Consider the following 16,703-nt stretch of genomic DNA (forward strand, 5'->3'; position numbering starts at 1 on the left):
GAGTCATGAAGCTTGAAATTTAATCTAGAATATACAGAAACTTTTTGGTTGATTAATGGTTCAAATTGTAAGCTATTGCTGTTTCGATATTTGGTTAACTGACCTTGATTACATAAAGCTATTTGTGAATGATATTTCTGCACAGGATGACAAAATCCTTGGAAGTGAAAGCTACCCTGTATTTTCTGCCTGTGATCACAAACAATGTGGGCACTAATTGGCCCATTTTACATTCCATGTCATCCTTATCTTTATCATCCTTGTCTATTTAGCCAACCCCTCGGACTATAAATCCTGTTCTTGTTGTTCAAGCATTGTGATATGCATCTACCACCCTTCTGTCAATTTTTGGCTGCATTATTTTTACACTATTTTCTCTTTCATTCTGACCCTCTTGTATAGTTTTCCCACTAATTCTTTGGAGTTATTCCTATGACTTGAGTACTTTGTATCTTCATTTTCTTCCTTTTTATTCCATCTTGCAACTGACCCAATTGTTTTTGCTCAACCAGTTAATTTGATCAATGAAGCAATATTACATGGTTTACCGACATTAGTTCTGTTTCCTCTAAGCAGATAATGGAATCAAATCGTTCCAGCAAGCAGTCCTCACTTGTTCCATCGTTTCCAAAAGACTCCCGAGGCTCACTAGAAGTATTCAACCCATCTACTTACTCGTCTAGGCCAACCAACCCAGTTTTTCAGTCCCCATCCACATGGCAAAGCTGGGAGGATGCACGAAGTAAGCTTGAGCAGGTTAAGGAAGATGACTCAAAACTCGACCCCAATTCTAGTCAGTTCAAGTCTGATGAGATCACCTCATGGATGGCTCTACCTGACCCGACTCCAGAAGTCTACAAGACCATCCCAGCAATTCCAATTTCTAAAGAAGATGATCATCAATCAAAACTTAAAGGTCCTAGTACTGCCAAGGCTGAGCAAAGGGCAGCTGAGTGGGGTTTAGTACTCAAAACTGATGATGAAACTGGGAAGCCACAGGGTGTGAAGGTCAGGACTTCAGGTGGGGATGAACCGAATCCTAAACCTGAGAGCTCGAGGAGGGAATCCGGCGGCTCAGTTCGGAGTTCAGGTGATTCATCTGATGGTGGGCTCACCAGGAACGCCCCAAGAGTGTCTGAAGATTTGAAGGATGCCTTGTCAGCATTTCAGCAAACTTTTGTTGTGTCGGATGCTAGCAAACCTGATTACCCAATTCTGTATGCCAGTGAAGGATTTTTTAAGATGACTGGGTACAACTCTAGAGAGGTTATTGGCAGAAATTGGTAAGATTTCACTTCTAGTACTTGGTTTTTTTTTTTTTTTTTTTTTTTTTTAAATTAATTATTTATCCCAATAACTGTAATAACAGCATTTATTTCTTCTCATTTTTTCTTGGGTGGGCCAGCCGGTTTTTACAGGGAGCTGAGACAGACCCAGAAGAATTGGATAAAATTAGAGAAGCATTACAAAAGGGTACCAACTACTGTGGGAGGTTGCTGAATTACAAGAAAGATAGTACACCTTTCTGGAACCTTCTAACTATGACACCCATCAAAGATGAAACAGGAAAAGTCCTTAAATACATAGGGTAAGTATACTAGTACTTTCTTACTTTCTGTTTATAGGTATAGGCTACAAAATCATGCACATTTACGGAGTGTTTGGATAAAGAAATAGGAAAGAAAAAAAGGGAAGATAAGAAAGATAAGTTTTCTTTACAAATCTCTCCATTATTGGAGAGATTAATTTCTCATAATTTAATCTCTCCATTTCTTCCTCCTCTAATTCCCTTCTTTCCTCATTTGTTATCCAAATGAAAGATAACTCATTTTTCTTCCCTTCCTTTCCCTCCATTTCCTTCAATCCAAAAATAGTGTTAGTTACAACCTTAGCTATTGCCGACTTAACATATACGAAGTATTTGCTAAACTTAACATCCTATTTTTTTTTTTAAAAAAGTTTCATTTAATTAATTAATTAATTAATTACTGAACTTCACATATTTTTCATTTTGGCCGAACTTAAATTATTTCTGCTAAAAACATTTGTCAATAAGTTGTGGAGAATAGAGCCTTAGACCAGCAGTGGTTTACAACTATCAAACATTAGATTTTGTTCTTCTGTTTTTAATCGAAAGATCACCTGTTCACATAGGAGTAAAATATTTTTTTTGAGACAAACATAGGAGTAAAATATTTAACATTATATACTAGTAAGTTTGTAACCAGCACCACATATGCAGCTACTCATATGACCTGTGGGACCTTAAACATGTAACCTACATAAAAAAGGATCTCAAATAAGCACTATTATCGACTAAATAAGCCATAATAGACATTTCCTGTTGTGATAAATCAAAAGACTTTCCAATTTTATGTCTGCTTGTTAGCTTAGCGACTTGACAGAGGATTTCTTGTCATTTGCCTGACTTTTGTGTTTCATGATGGCGATGGAGTTTAGATATCCTCCAAGGAACCGTGTCAAACATAAAAGGACTCATCGGAATTGTGAATATATTGATGATTTGATAAATAATACTTCGTATAAGCTTCAAATAAAGCAGTTCTGACCCTTAAGTCTTTATTGCATGTTGCCTAATTCCCCAACTTATATGCCACCATTTATGATTTATGGCTTTGCTTTATCATAACGGCGATGTATATTGGATTGTGCTGGCTGATTAGTAGATGGAGGAAAATGATAGAACATACGAAACTTATCCTTTAAATGTATATTGAATGCTGATTTGGCAGGATGCAAGTGGAGGTGAGCAAGCACACAGAGGGTTACAAGGATAAGATGGTCCGTCCGAATGGACTACCAGAATCCTTAATTCGATATGATGGTAAGTTAGATCCAAGAACTATTTGCTTTTTATTAACATTAGTAAATGACCTTTCAATTTTTATTATCTTAAAAATCACATCACAGACAACTCATCGATGAGGACAGTTTAATAAGCTAGTTTTTGTTCAAAAAAAAAAAAAAAAAAAGCTAGTTAAAAGATCCTACAGAAAGTGGTAAAGATCTCTGCAAATATCATCTAGCAATTGATGCTCTCATTTTGCATTTAGAGTCTAATCGGGACTGGCCCCTTAATTGAAAGATATAGTTTTTCCTTTATTTTGTTCGTACGTCATAATTATAACTTGTAGTTTTCTACACGCACTTCCGACCTGACCTGTACCTTAAAGAACAAGATTACAACCAAGCTTGGTTCATACTTCATACTTCAAAAATGTAGCTGTAATCTGAAACCTAGGTGTAAATTTGTTCTGAACTGATCGTTGTTGTGTAATCAGAATTCCCTTAGGCAGTTAATTTTTCATGCAACTTTTATTGGTTATTACTTAATACTACAAGTGATCACATATTTCCAATGTACATGCTAGTGGGATTTTCTTAAGGCATGCTGTGATCATTGGCGGATCCAGGGGGGTACATAGAGTTACAGCTGTACCCCCATTCCGCTGAAAAAAAAAAAACTGTTAAGCTTAGAGACCGCCTTTATGTAATAGGCGGTCTCTTAGGTACTGTTATGTAACACCAATCAGCCCCGCCTTTTTTTGTTTAATTTAAAGAGACCGCCTTTGTCAAAATTTGGTCTCTTAGGTTATTTTTTATATACCTTCCATGCTAGACGCCTAGGAGTTTCAGAATAGTACTTTTGATCAAAGAGAGCTACTGTTACAAAAACAGGTCTCTTAAGTGATATTGTTTATTTTTCCACAAGAAGATTTGTACATTTTATCAAAGAGACCTACTGTTACAAATAACAGGTCTCTTAGATAAAAAAATTCTCCTCACAATTTTATTAGTTAATTTTAAGTCTTAGTGTCGGAAGATAGTGTGGATAGTACACACAAATATTAATACAAATATACAATAGTAATTTTAATTATTAACTCAAAATTTATTAGTTAGGAAAAAATTATTACGCTCCACATATTACTTTTTATTTTGTAATTTGTTTTTTTTATTAAACATAATTTCGTACCCCCATTCCCCAATTCCTGGATCCGCCACTGGCTGTGATCATTCCTCCAATATTCTCATGTTAAAATTTGACTTGTATCTAGTGAAATTATTAATAATGCAATACTGTTAAGCTTATGATGAATGCCAATATTATGACTGCAGCCCGCCAGAAAGACATGGCATCCAATTCGGTCAATGAGCTAGTGCAGGCAGTGAAAAGGCCTCGGGCACAAAGTGAATCAGGGAATCGACCCTTTCGGAGAAAATCCGGTGGTGCTGATGAAAAAGACAGATCACAGTCTCAGATGAGGAGAAATTCAGAGCATGTGCCTCCAGCTAGGCGTATGTCATTGGAACGGCTTAGTGAGGTGCCTGAAAAGAAACCCAAAAAATCTGGACGCCGTTCATTCATGGGGTATTGATTTCTAATTAACTAAGCTATCTTTGTATAGAAAATCTTGCCATGATCATTTTATCAATAGGAACAAACCGGATAAGTATATATTTTAAGCAAAACGTTTATTTTTTCCTCATGTTGCTCGTCCTCCTACTGGTTTGTTGTAAGTTTGTAACATGTAATACCATGTAATTGTGCTTTAGGATTTTGAAGAAAACTAAGCCCAGTGAGGATCCTATTAATGGTGAAGAAACTTTTGATGAAAAAGGAAGCACTGACGATGAAGATTATGATTTTGATTATGATGATCTAAGACCAGATAGTGTGGATGATAAAGTAAGGAAAAAGGAAATGAGAAAGGGTATTGATCTTGCTACCACTCTTGAACGTATAGAGAAAAATTTTGTCATCACTGATCCAAGGCTTCCTGATAATCCCATTGTAAGTTTCTTTTCATACTTTATCACTCATCCATAACAAACTTGGAAATATTAGCATTTGAAGGATGTTGTTCAACTGATTTTCACAATCTGTGTTGCTACAGATATTTGCATCTGATAGTTTCTTAGAGTTGACAGAATACAGTCGTGAAGAAATTTTGGGAAGAAATTGCAGGTAGGCCAAGCTTTAATTATTTATGAATATGATCTAGTTCCATGCTGCTACCTGCCTACCTGTGGTTTTTTCAAGTATCAGATCCTGAAATTTGTAACTGTTGCTATTATTTGACCAACTTGATCTGTCAATGTGTTCCACATTGTCTCTAAACTTGGTATAAATTATGCTTAATACTGTCTTGTAATTACACAACTTTACAGGTTTCTCCAGGGGCCTGAAACTGATCCAGAAACAGTGCGTAAAATCAGAGATGCTATAAATAATGAAACAGAAGTTACTGTACAGCTGATTAACTACACAAAAACTGGTATTCCTTACTTTCTGAACTTTGCTCGATTACACACACCCCTTTCCCCCCAATCCCCATACGTTAGGTCGGGAATTGATTAGGTGGAATTTGCTTGGAATTTTCTAGTGGTTATAAGTTTTTAACACATTGAGTCCTTGTCAATGAAGTTTAGGAGGCTCAATGAGGCTATTACTATATGTTACTTGTGCTAACAATAGTTAGTTTGCATTCCTTTAGGTCACTAATAATCTTGTTGAAATGCACTTGTTGTAGTGATACTTTTTGCTGCACACAATTCTTCTAAATGTATCATCTAATTACAAGATTCTATTTGTTTTCTGATTTTGAGAATCTTTGCCTTATTGGTTCAAGTACTTGCATAATGTAAACTTGCCATACTCTAGAAATAAAGTGCCAAAGTGAAAAGGTCTGGATTTATCAGTGTTTCTATGTAGTAAAAATGTGATTATCACTAAATCAGTTCTTATCTAATCATAAAGTGCATTTTTTTTAAAAAAAAAATCATCTTGGTGAATCCAAAATCTGCAAGTATAAACCATGAAAACTTCTGTTTCTGCATCTGTTGGTAAATAAGTTGCTGATGACTGTGTTCCTCTGAATTAGGGAAAAAATTCTGGAATGTGTTCCATCTACAGCCCATGCGTGACCAAAAGGTATAACTTTGTTTACTACCCGCAACAATTTGTTTGTAAATTGTCTCCTATTGATTATTAATTTATATTGTTTTAAGCCCATGTCAAGAATTGATTCATTGGTATTGACTATTCCTTATGTGTTTGCCTGTGTGTAGGGAGAAGTCCAATACTTCATCGGGGTACAGTTAGATGGTAGTCAGCATGTCGAACCACTTCAAAACAGCATTCCAGTAGCTACTGTTACTGAGAGTGAGAAGCTGGTAAGTAATTCATGTCTTTTTACCCCTTCTTTTCTGTCATTATTTTAATTTTGATGACTCTGATTTGACTTTTTAGGGGATTACCAGTCTTGCCACATGAGGATATGGCATATATATATATATATATATGGAAAATTTGTTGAAAACCATCTTATAATTTTTTTTTTTTTGTCAAAGCACACCTGTTTTAAATTTTTTTTTGTTGAATCCCACCACTTTTCGAATTTCGACTATTGATTGACATTTTCAGCGTTGATTAGCATATGCACCTCAGGTGACTTTCTTAACCCCACTTTTCTATTATTTTTCCCTCCTTTTTCCTTCATTCATTCCCCCTTTGTCACTTACATTTCCGTGCAATTTTATAAAAGGTTATAAAAACAAAAATTATGATGAAGAGGAGTGACAAAGAGAGAAATGAATGGAGGGAAAGGGGGGAAAATAAAAGAAAAGTAGAGTTAAGTGGGTCACGTGAGATGCACATATTAGTCAACGCCGGAAATGTAAGTAATTAGTCGGAACCCGGGGAAATGGTGGGACTTAACAAAAAAAAAATTTAAACAGGTGTGCCTTGACAATTTTTTTTTTAAAACAGGTGTGTTTTGACAAAAAAAAAAAATTATTAGATGGTTTCAACAAAATTTGGTTTATATAAGATGGTTTTCAACAAATTTTCCTATATATATATATGCATTTTATCTCTGTTAGATACTGTAGACTGATATCAATTATGCAAAACATGGTCTAAAATTTAACATGCTCACTACATGAAATTCAGGTGAAAGAAACTGCACAAAATGTTGATGTTGCAGTCAGAGAACTTCCAGATGCCAACAAGGTGAGCAATAGGAGTATATAGCAAGATAAATCGTTCATCACTCTTCAACTCCATTGGCAAGTCTGACTATATAATTTTATTCTATGTCATCTGCAGAAACCTGAGGACTTGTGGGCGAATCATTCGAAGATCGTACGAGCTAAACCGCATAGGAGGGAATGTGCCTCATGGAAATCCATTCAAAAGGTATCACCCATCCTTTTGTATATTGTTCATACCTGCAATATCACAAAGCATGTAAGAATATTCAAACATACTTTTTTCTGTTAAATGTTATTTTTATTTATCTTAAAAACGATATTTTGTTATAGGTCATTGAAAGTGGTGAACCAATAGGCTTGAAACATTTTAAACCAGTGAAGCCTCTTGGAGCTGGTGACACTGGAAGGTCTCTATTAAATCCTTGAGTTGCAATATTCAACCATGAATCTTTAGTGTTATAATGACTGTCTCTTAACTGCCCCAATTGTCTGCAGTGTGCATCTGGTGGAATTATGTGGAACAGGTGAATATTTCGCCATGAAGGCAATGGATAAAAATGCAATGCTCAATCGTAATAAGGTATCAAAATTATTGTACTGATACTATGTTCAGTTATTTTGGTTATTCAATCTCCCAAGTCCATTCTCCAACCCTCTGCAAATTATACAAGGCCATGATAGACCTTTTATTATAGGATGCTGCACTACTGATGTCACTTGTAAGTTAGTTATACGAAGTATATATTAATATCAATATTTTGAAGTGCTTCATACTCCTTAATCCTTAAAGAAACCCAACTTTTGATTCTGAACTCTGAAGCTTGTGTCTTGATATTTTTCCTTGCTCATTATTATTTGCCAATTTTGTTGTAGGTACATAGAGCTATTGCAGAAAGGGAAATTCTTGACATGTTGGACCACCCTTTTCTGCCTGCATTATATGCTTCATTTCAGGTAAGGCAAAGCACTGAAACCAGTTCCAATGTTCCATAGTATACTTCGCTATTTCTGAAAGCAATATAGATAAATTTTGAGTTAGATATGGCTATTACCTGAAAGAGTTGGCTATTGGCTCCTATATTACTATATTGTAGTCCAAAATTTTTTTGAATGTTTGCTACATCAGAAACCTTTTTTTTTTGATAGAAAAACATTGCCATATTCATAGTGGCTTTATTCTCTGACTGCTATGCTGTTTAATTTATCTGCTACTTGAAATTCATTTTTGGTAAAATTTGCAGACAAAAACACACGTTTGTCTGATAACTGACTACTGCCCTGGTGGGGAGCTATTTTTACTTCTGGATAGACAACCAACAAAGGTCTTGAAAGAAGATGCAGTGAGGTAAATTTTGAGTGTGCTCTCTTCTGCAAATATATAGTAGACCATGACTGATTTTACAGTTTTATCTAGATTTGCCAGCACACGGTCTTGAGAGTAGACTTCCTTATGTTCTGGTATACTTTTCCTTCTCAAAAAGTAACATGTAGATTCCCAACTTATACAGGTCACAAAATCATTATTAAAAGTCATATTAGTAGACCAAATCTTCCTAAAGCTGATCAATTCTGTAATTTTAAGCCAGATACCAACTGCAGTAGTAGAATTTGAGCCAGATTAACGAATGCAGTAATAGGCTTTAAGCCAGATACCAAATGCAGGAATAGGTGCTTACTGATTTAATTGTAATTCATGGATTAAAAGCTGTTCACCAATCTCAAAGATCAAGAAAACTGGGATTGGTTCTCAACAGTGTTGACCATAGATTCCTTTTTTGTTCATTATCTAAATTCTCAATTCTTTTGCAGATTTTATGCAGCAGAAGTGATTATTGCACTGGAATACCTTCATTGCCAAGGTACATGCATGATACGAAGTTGTATTTTAAAGACAATAAATATGTTAAATTTTCTTCCATGGGGGCTGGCAGCAGCAAATGAGACATGATCTTCTTTGTTGACTTTTAGGTATAATCTATAGAGACCTGAAGCCAGAGAATATACTTATTCAGAGCAATGGCCATATAGCTTTGACAGATTTTGATCTATCATGTATGACATCTTGCATGCCACAGGTATTCATCCTTATGTATTATATTTGTGGGTATGTATTTATGAATAGAGATTAAATGTAGAGCAGTTTAATATGCTGCTTTTTTTTTTTTTTTTTTTTTTTTCGGACATACTGTTATATGATTTGTTTCTTTGATTTCTGTTTACAGTTGCTTATTCCAGAGATCAATGACAAGAAAAGGCAACACAAGGCTCAACAGAATCCTATATTTTTGGCTGAGCCTATGCGAGCATCAAATTCTTTTGTAGGGACCGAGGAATACATAGCTCCTGTATGTGTTCTTTAATATTATGCTCTAATTTCCTCACAGAAAATGTGTTCTCTTGTACGTGACAAATATGTGTTCAATCTGTCAACTACCACTTAGCTATGTTTGAAGCACTTTGAGTCTAGCCATAACTCATATTTGAAGTTTTCTAGAAAAAGACTAGCCATATCTTTTTTTCTCTTCTCCCATGTTAGCATCCTTCATTCAAAATTTGTTGGCATGAATCTTCCCACATTATCTTTACCACTCGAAGGTGAATAACGTTCTTTTTCTGAATCGAATGCAGGAAATTATCGGTGGGGCAGGGCATACGAGTGCAGTGGATTGGTGGGCTTTAGGTAAGTTGCTTTTTTCTGAGTCTACATAACTGTATTCAATGTGTCTAAAATTATCAGTTTAGCTACTCGATGATTTTTTGATGGATATGCCCAGTTGTTTTTTTGCCGAAACAGTTGTCGTGCCAGCATGCCCATTGTTCTCTACAATGTTGTACCTGTCCTGACCTTTTGTATTGTGCAATTTTCTATGGGGAATGTTAGTTTGCCTTGCACCAAAGTACGCAAATAAAAAATATATATATAGCGTTCACTTCCCTGTTACATTAGCCAGTTATGCATAAATTTGAAACCTTTTTCTCTCTAGGAGCCATGATAAGCTATTTTGATGCTTGATATTCATTACTATTTTATTTTTGTTGGCTCTTAGGAATTCTTATATATGAGATGCTTTATGGGTACACACCTTTCCGTGGTAAAACGAGGCAAAAAACATTCACCAACGTGCTTCAAAAGAATCTCAAGTTTCCATCAAGTAAACAGGTAAAAGCCAATCTTTAGAACTCTGATCTTTAAGTTGAGAATTGAGAGCATGACCATTCAACAATCAGTATTTTTAAATCTAAAAGAAGTCAAAATTTTGGTTTATGTTCATCTAGTGTTTCTTACACTGGAAGAGCCTTATTGAAAGGTGCTTTTGCTAATACTGATGTATATGCTGCAGGTGAGTCTCCATGCAAAACAGCTGATTTATCAGTTGTTGCAGAAAGACCCCAAGAGCAGATTGGGGGCATATGAAGGTGCAAATGAGATTAAGCGACATCCATTCTTTCGTGGAGTCAATTGGGCTCTTGTTCGTGGCATGGTAAATACACACTGTCAATTTTTTTTATAACCAAAATCATGCAAAATTATTCAAAATATATCTAAGAATCAGTTTTCCTCTTGTTAAGCTTTAGAATATTCATAAGACGTAGATAAAGTACTATTTTGTGATGTCTAAAAGTAAATTACTTTAATATAATTGACTGAAAGATTATACGTAAAGCTTTTATGAAGGGCCTTTTACGTAAAGTCATGTCACACTTATGTACAAGGATTTGAGACAATAGGACAATTAATTCAAACTACTCTAAGCTGCCCATGTGCTATTACATAATTTTTCACTCGTATTTCTTAACATGGTTTGCTGTTTCGATATATGTACAAGAATTGTATCTTAAATGTGGAGTGAAATTTTCGCAGAAACCTCCCGAGCTTGAAGTTCCATTCTCCACTGACCCAGAGAAGGAAGCAAAAATCATGGACCCTGAAATGCTAGATCTCCAAGCAAATGTCTTTTAAGAGGATGCTTCTTTCAAAAGCTTTGTATGTAATTTTTACTTCTAGAATTAGAAAATGAGATCAAAATTGCTCATTGAATTTATGTTCTTCTGCTTAGCTTCTTTCAAATAATATGCTTTTAGAGGGAAAAAAAATGAGATGTGTTTATCTAATTTCTTGTAGTATCCTATGTAATGTTTGTGGTGATTTGTTCAAATTTTATATCTAATCACAATTTTATTTTGTTCCATCATCCTTTAATGAAATTTCATTAATTTAGAAAAGTCATGACGGACGAATCGGTTAGGGTGTAAGTGGATATATTATTGTTGCCAACAAAAAAAACTTTCCATACATATCCATTATAAATGGATAAAACCTACTTATTCTAGGAAATATACATAGTTAAAAAAAATAGTGGCAGATCTAGGGATACATAAAGATACAACTATACCCTTATTTTAAGAAATATACATATATAATCGAATTCCCTTGTACAATATACATAATAAGAGGGGCTCCTCTTTTCTCTCTCTAGAAACTTCTCTCTCCCTCTCCCAAAAACCGTCGCCCCCCCTCTTTTTTCTCCGGCTATGAGGCTCGCCGGCGGGCGTGTGGCTCACCGCCCATGCCACAGCGTCGGCGAGCCTCCGATCTACCCCTTTAGTTTGTTTCTTTCCTTTTCCGTTATGGTTTTTCGTTTTTTCAGCCTTTCATCTTGCGCCGCGCCGCTTCTTCGTCCGCCGCCGCTGTTCTTCTTCGACCGTGCGGCCGGCCAGCCGTCGTTTCTTTGTACCGCCTCCCCGCCGCGCCTACGCCCCACCCCCTTGTCCGTTGCCGCGACGTTGAGTACGAGAACGGGGAGGGGGAGTTTTCTCCCTCTGTGTCCCTCGTGTAGGGCCGTTCTAAGTCCCTCGTGTAGGGTTGTCGTTGCCGCGGCTCAGGGGCGTGTGGGGTTCGGGCTTCTCAGGCGGGCCTCAGCGGTCCGTGCGTTTCTTTCCGGCGGTTCGTGGGCTGGGTCGGTGAATCCCGGAGCGTTGGTGGTGGGGCTCGGTTTGGCAGCGGGGTAGGATGTTAGCGTTTCGTTTTTTGTTTTAGGTTTTAGTTTTCTTTCTGTTTTTCCTTTTAGAAGTCGTTGTGTGCTATTTAGTTTTATTATTTTTTCTGTTTGTGTGGTGTGTTGGGGTGATATGGGGCTTGCAGATCGGTGTACCGATCTTCTGGTGCAGGATTTAAGCCGGGTTTTTTGGCTATGGGGCTTCGGTTTGATCTTCTGTTGGTTTGGGCTAAAGGGTTTTGCTTCCATGCCGATATCCGTGTTTGAATCGGAGTTTGCCTTGTCTATGGTGAAGTGTACGACACCAATTTTGATTTCAGGTCGAGGAGTACGGGATTCTGAGCCAATGAACGTTCTCGTCAGAAATTACATCATATTGCCAGACCCCCTTGCAAGAGGCTGCATAGGACAGCGTTATATGAGCCAAGGGTACTTAAGAAAGTCATTTTGCCCGAGCAATTGTAGTTTCTTTTATTTCGAACTTGTAATTGGTTCGGTTGTCTTTGTATTGTTCGATTACGATCTCTTATGTAAGTGCCGTATGGCTTTTTATTAATGAATTTAATCTCCCCCCTTCAAAAAAAAAAAAAAAAAAAAAGAAATATACATAGTAAAAAAAATTATTACTAGTAGTAAATAAAAGAGACCTTGTTCAAATAAAAAAACAACGCTCTCTCTCCTCACTTCCTTCCTCAGTGCACAAAGTACAAAACCTAGATCTAGAATTCCTCCGTCACCTCTGACTGCTCAATATTCAAGATTATTCAAGAATATTCCGGTCTATCCTTTTTCTTAAAATCTTTACTTAATTCTAGAAGCATATATTTTCTAAAAATATCAACCAATTCTACAATCAAATTTACTCAATATATTATATATATCTCATTACCTCTCTATATGAAATAATAGCTAATCTCAATTTCCTCTCAAAAAAAAAAAAAAAAAAAAAAAAAAAAAAAAAAAATCCTCGACACAAATTTGTTGTTAAATATGGCTGGCAATCCATACCTAGATTATGGTGAACAAGAACAACGTCTGATAATTGCATTAATGGTATCTGAAGAATATCTTGATGAGCACATAAAAGAAAAGAATGGTCTTATTATTGAGCGCAGCCAACAGTGGGATGCTATCAAAGCGAATGCTACTGGTAATGATATTAATGATACTGTTGACTCGACAGATTGCTGACTTAGACCGTCGTATCAGTGATCGTCGCCTGATTGAGTCTAGTTTGATGCATAATATCGTTTGTACTCGTAAGTTGATTGTTGATACTGTTGCCGCGGCTCAAAAGGATAGGGATATACGTGACAAATATAAATGGGATGGCATTGCTCGTATACCTCCAAGCTTGGATCATGCTTTGGTTGGGCAGATAAGTGCCGCATCAAATGTTTTGATATATGTACTCGATCAAGGAAATGCTTCTTTTAGTTTGTGTCTTGATTTTAGTTTCATGGCGAAATTAAAATTGCAAGCACTTGTATGTTTCGTTGGATTTTAGTATCTTTTGCAGCGAAAAATACAGTTGGATGATGCATTCTAGAAAAAATCTTTAATTCTTGTTCCTCTTAGATATTGCTCACTTTATTTGAGTTATAAACTTGTCTGAATTTTGTTATCTTTTGCAGTGATGATTTTGTATTGTTTTATTAAATCAATTCATATTTCAGTCATATTAGCTGCCCTTGAATGCATTTCTGTATGTAAGCATGTATGGTTGAGTTTTGTTTTACCCTTACGTTTCTTAATCCACCTTATAACTGATCAAACATCCCTCGTGTATACGAAGTATTTGCTTCTGCTTCAAGAGTTGAAGCAAATAGTTCTAGTCTTGCAGATATATGTACTCTGTAGGTAAATTTCGAATTTAGCACAAAGATAATATAGAGTAACATTGTATTTGTTACAATGTGCTATAGTTTTCAAGCCAAGGCATCTTTTCTGGTATATGATGGAAAAAGAATATATCAAACTTGGGACTTGATCAATTAACTTATTGTAATACTGTAGTAATTATGCTAATAAGTCAGAGATTAATACTGGTATAAGTGTTATTCAAGCAAAGCAAGTTATGTTGCATACAATACATACGTAGCATTATATTATTGTGCTACAAGACCCAAATGTAGGACTAGAATCTAGAGCTTTTTGATACTTTCAAGCAAGGAATGAATCTCAAATTAAAGATTTCTGTAGTATAAATGCAACATGGGCTTATTTCTGCACTACTGAACCCCAAAACCTGTAGACATCTAAGCTAGAATCATGGTGATCTATAAGCGAGTTTTCGCTGCAACAACTTTGCTGTCTTTACTTGCAATTTCCTTGGACTGCCAGAGTATGACGTTTGTAAGAGGTGAAGAGCAAATGAAGGTACACAAATCTATTAAATCAATGTATGCTTCTTTTCTTTTGGTTATATATGATATGATTGGCTTTTGCCGTCTTGGCTAGCAGGGGAACTGCACCTATGTAATCACTATAGAGACTAGTTGCATCAAAGATGCTGGCACATCGAATCATATCTACCTACGATTTGGAGACTCAAAAAGCAACGACCTTTTAGTACACCCCCTTAACAGGAGGCACGTAAAATGGGTGGATAAAATGGATCAGATTGTCTTAGATGATGCGCCAAGGAAACCATTTCAACCTTGCAGTGTGGATGATTTTCAGGTTGATGGACCCTGTGTGGATACAGCCATCTGCTACTTGTATCTGAAGCTGACAGGAACTGATAACTGGCGGCCTGGCTTTGCTCAGGTTCGGGTTCTGGATGAGGCTCGTTTCAACTCAGATTATTTCTATTTTCGCCGTGATCTCCCAAGGCATGTCTGGCATGGCTATGACTTGTGTGATAGAGAGGTCACTCGTTTTGGGATTAGGCACAAAAGAAAAGTTTTCGATTAAGCTTATAGTGAGATGCAAATAGTGTGTTACAAGTAAAGTAACGGATCATGCAGCATAGGCTTCAGCTTTGTTATCTACCTTGTAGATTAAAAATATGTGTATGATAATCTCATCTTCCTTTTTGTATTTTATGATATTAGTTTTATGAAATCTCAATAGTTTAAGTAAACCACATACATTTCATAATGTGATTGATGAGTTGATGATGTATACTAAAAGCAAGATTGACTCCTAATTTGCTATGAAGCCCATTACCAACTCCACAGGCCCATGATCCATGTTGAGCCTATTGGGCATGGGACCACAAATGATAATGATATCTAATATTGCTCATTGAAGCCTATATTCAATCCCAAAAAGAAATTGGTGTGATTAGAATGAAAAGTTTTTTTTTTTTTTTTTTTTTTTTTTTTTTTTTTTTTTTTTTTTAGGAAAAGATTAGAATGAACAGTTATCTCTAGGTCAAATTAAAAAGTGATACACATATCATTGAACAAGAGATTTAGAATTAGTAAAAAGTAGATTTTTACATCACTAAATAGAGAACCTTTTCAATCAATATGGAGTTTTTATTGAACAAAATTCCACAAAAGTGTTGTCGCCAAAAATCAATTTACTCTTGGTTTGATTATGATAAATAGTGTGGGCTGCTCTTATTATAGACGGATTATGCGATTTTCTAACCATCCTTTAATAGGTTTAACCCAAGGCTACCGAATTCCAAATGATATCCGGATTAGTAGTAAATCAACAACTCACAATAAATCGCTACTTGCAAAAGACTGTGTTTGATTACTTAGACCAAAAGGAGATGGAGGGGGTGGAAGGATGGCAATTTAAATGTCCTTTGGTTGCTCAAAGTCCAACTACAAATTCTTATAACATTTGATGCAAGATTGATTACTCTGATAAAATAATAGTGACATGTTATTCCAAGAACATGCAAAGGTACATAAATTGGTGACATATAATAAAAGTAAATTTTAATGAAGTATTCCCCCAATTCCCATCATGCATGTATCTTACTTGTACTTGGTTTGAACAAGAAAGGGGGAATTGAAGTACTTCATCAATGAGCTCTTCTGCATTTTGTTGGACTTTTTGGTTCGGATCAATTATGACATAGAGCTTCCTTTAGGAGATGGGACTACTTTTTTGTTACTTCAATTCATTAATATAATGTCTATTTTCATTTTTTTAAATAATTTTCAAGACACATATTCGACCATCAATATCTTTATTTATGTATTATCAAAAATTATAAAATATGACATTATAAAGCTAAAACATATGAAGAATCAAAGATTATCCACATGACTATGTTTTCTATATTCTCGAGGATTTTTTACTAAAGTTTTTAAAGTTTAATTAGTCATATGAAATATTTTTTCTAATAGAATATAGTATAGAGAATATTTTGAATCTTGGGTATAAAAATATACAAATGATGTCAAACATAATTTCGTAAGGAATGTTTCTATTTAAATCTACACATAAACATAATTACTCGTACATCACGATTCATTTATCAGAATTGTACATACGTCTATAAATTTCACAGAGATTAATTAATTTCACGTATTCAGATCATACCTTGGGTTGCCGTTTTGGCTTTTGACTTTTGACATGTACATACACGACCCAATATCTCTCTTTAGTTCGTTCTTCACTCTTAACTGATCATACTTAACAACAACCATGTACATCCACTACGATATGTCAACAAGATAGTTGTTTAATTAATGAATAGGCTAAAATAAAATCTCATTAATA

At 35.5% G+C, this 16,703-nt stretch overlaps 2 protein-coding genes across 2 annotated transcripts; both read left to right on the forward strand.

The window, feature by feature from the left end:
- The first annotated feature begins 346 nt into the window (after positions 1 to 346).
- On the forward strand, positions 347 to 11,207 carry LOC145569987 (phototropin-1-like). Its single transcript, XM_081628961.1, has 22 exons — positions 347 to 1,283; positions 1,406 to 1,588; positions 2,754 to 2,845; positions 4,141 to 4,393; positions 4,579 to 4,816; positions 4,920 to 4,990; positions 5,194 to 5,300; positions 5,907 to 5,956; positions 6,094 to 6,198; positions 6,977 to 7,036; positions 7,133 to 7,222; positions 7,348 to 7,424; positions 7,513 to 7,597; positions 7,891 to 7,971; positions 8,259 to 8,362; positions 8,827 to 8,876; positions 8,986 to 9,092; positions 9,240 to 9,362; positions 9,646 to 9,697; positions 10,065 to 10,177; positions 10,359 to 10,499; positions 10,880 to 11,207. Exons 1-22 carry the CDS (start codon positions 580 to 582, stop codon positions 10,976 to 10,978), a joined length of 2,985 nt encoding a protein of 994 aa, XP_081485087.1. The 5' UTR covers positions 347 to 579; the 3' UTR covers positions 10,979 to 11,207.
- A 3,078-nt stretch (positions 11,208 to 14,285) lies between these two features.
- LOC145571541 (embryo-specific protein ATS3A-like) lies at positions 14,286 to 15,175 on the forward strand. Its single transcript, XM_081630577.1, has 2 exons — positions 14,286 to 14,393; positions 14,478 to 15,175. Exons 1-2 carry the CDS (start codon positions 14,286 to 14,288, stop codon positions 14,928 to 14,930), a joined length of 561 nt encoding a protein of 186 aa, XP_081486703.1. The 3' UTR covers positions 14,931 to 15,175.
- The last annotated feature ends 1,528 nt before the right edge of the window (positions 15,176 to 16,703 follow it).

Source organism: Chenopodium album, chromosome 12, assembly GCF_948465745.1.
Source record: "Chenopodium album chromosome 12, dcCheAlbu1.1, whole genome shotgun sequence".
Lineage (NCBI taxonomy): Eukaryota > Viridiplantae > Streptophyta > Magnoliopsida > Caryophyllales > Amaranthaceae > Chenopodium > Chenopodium album.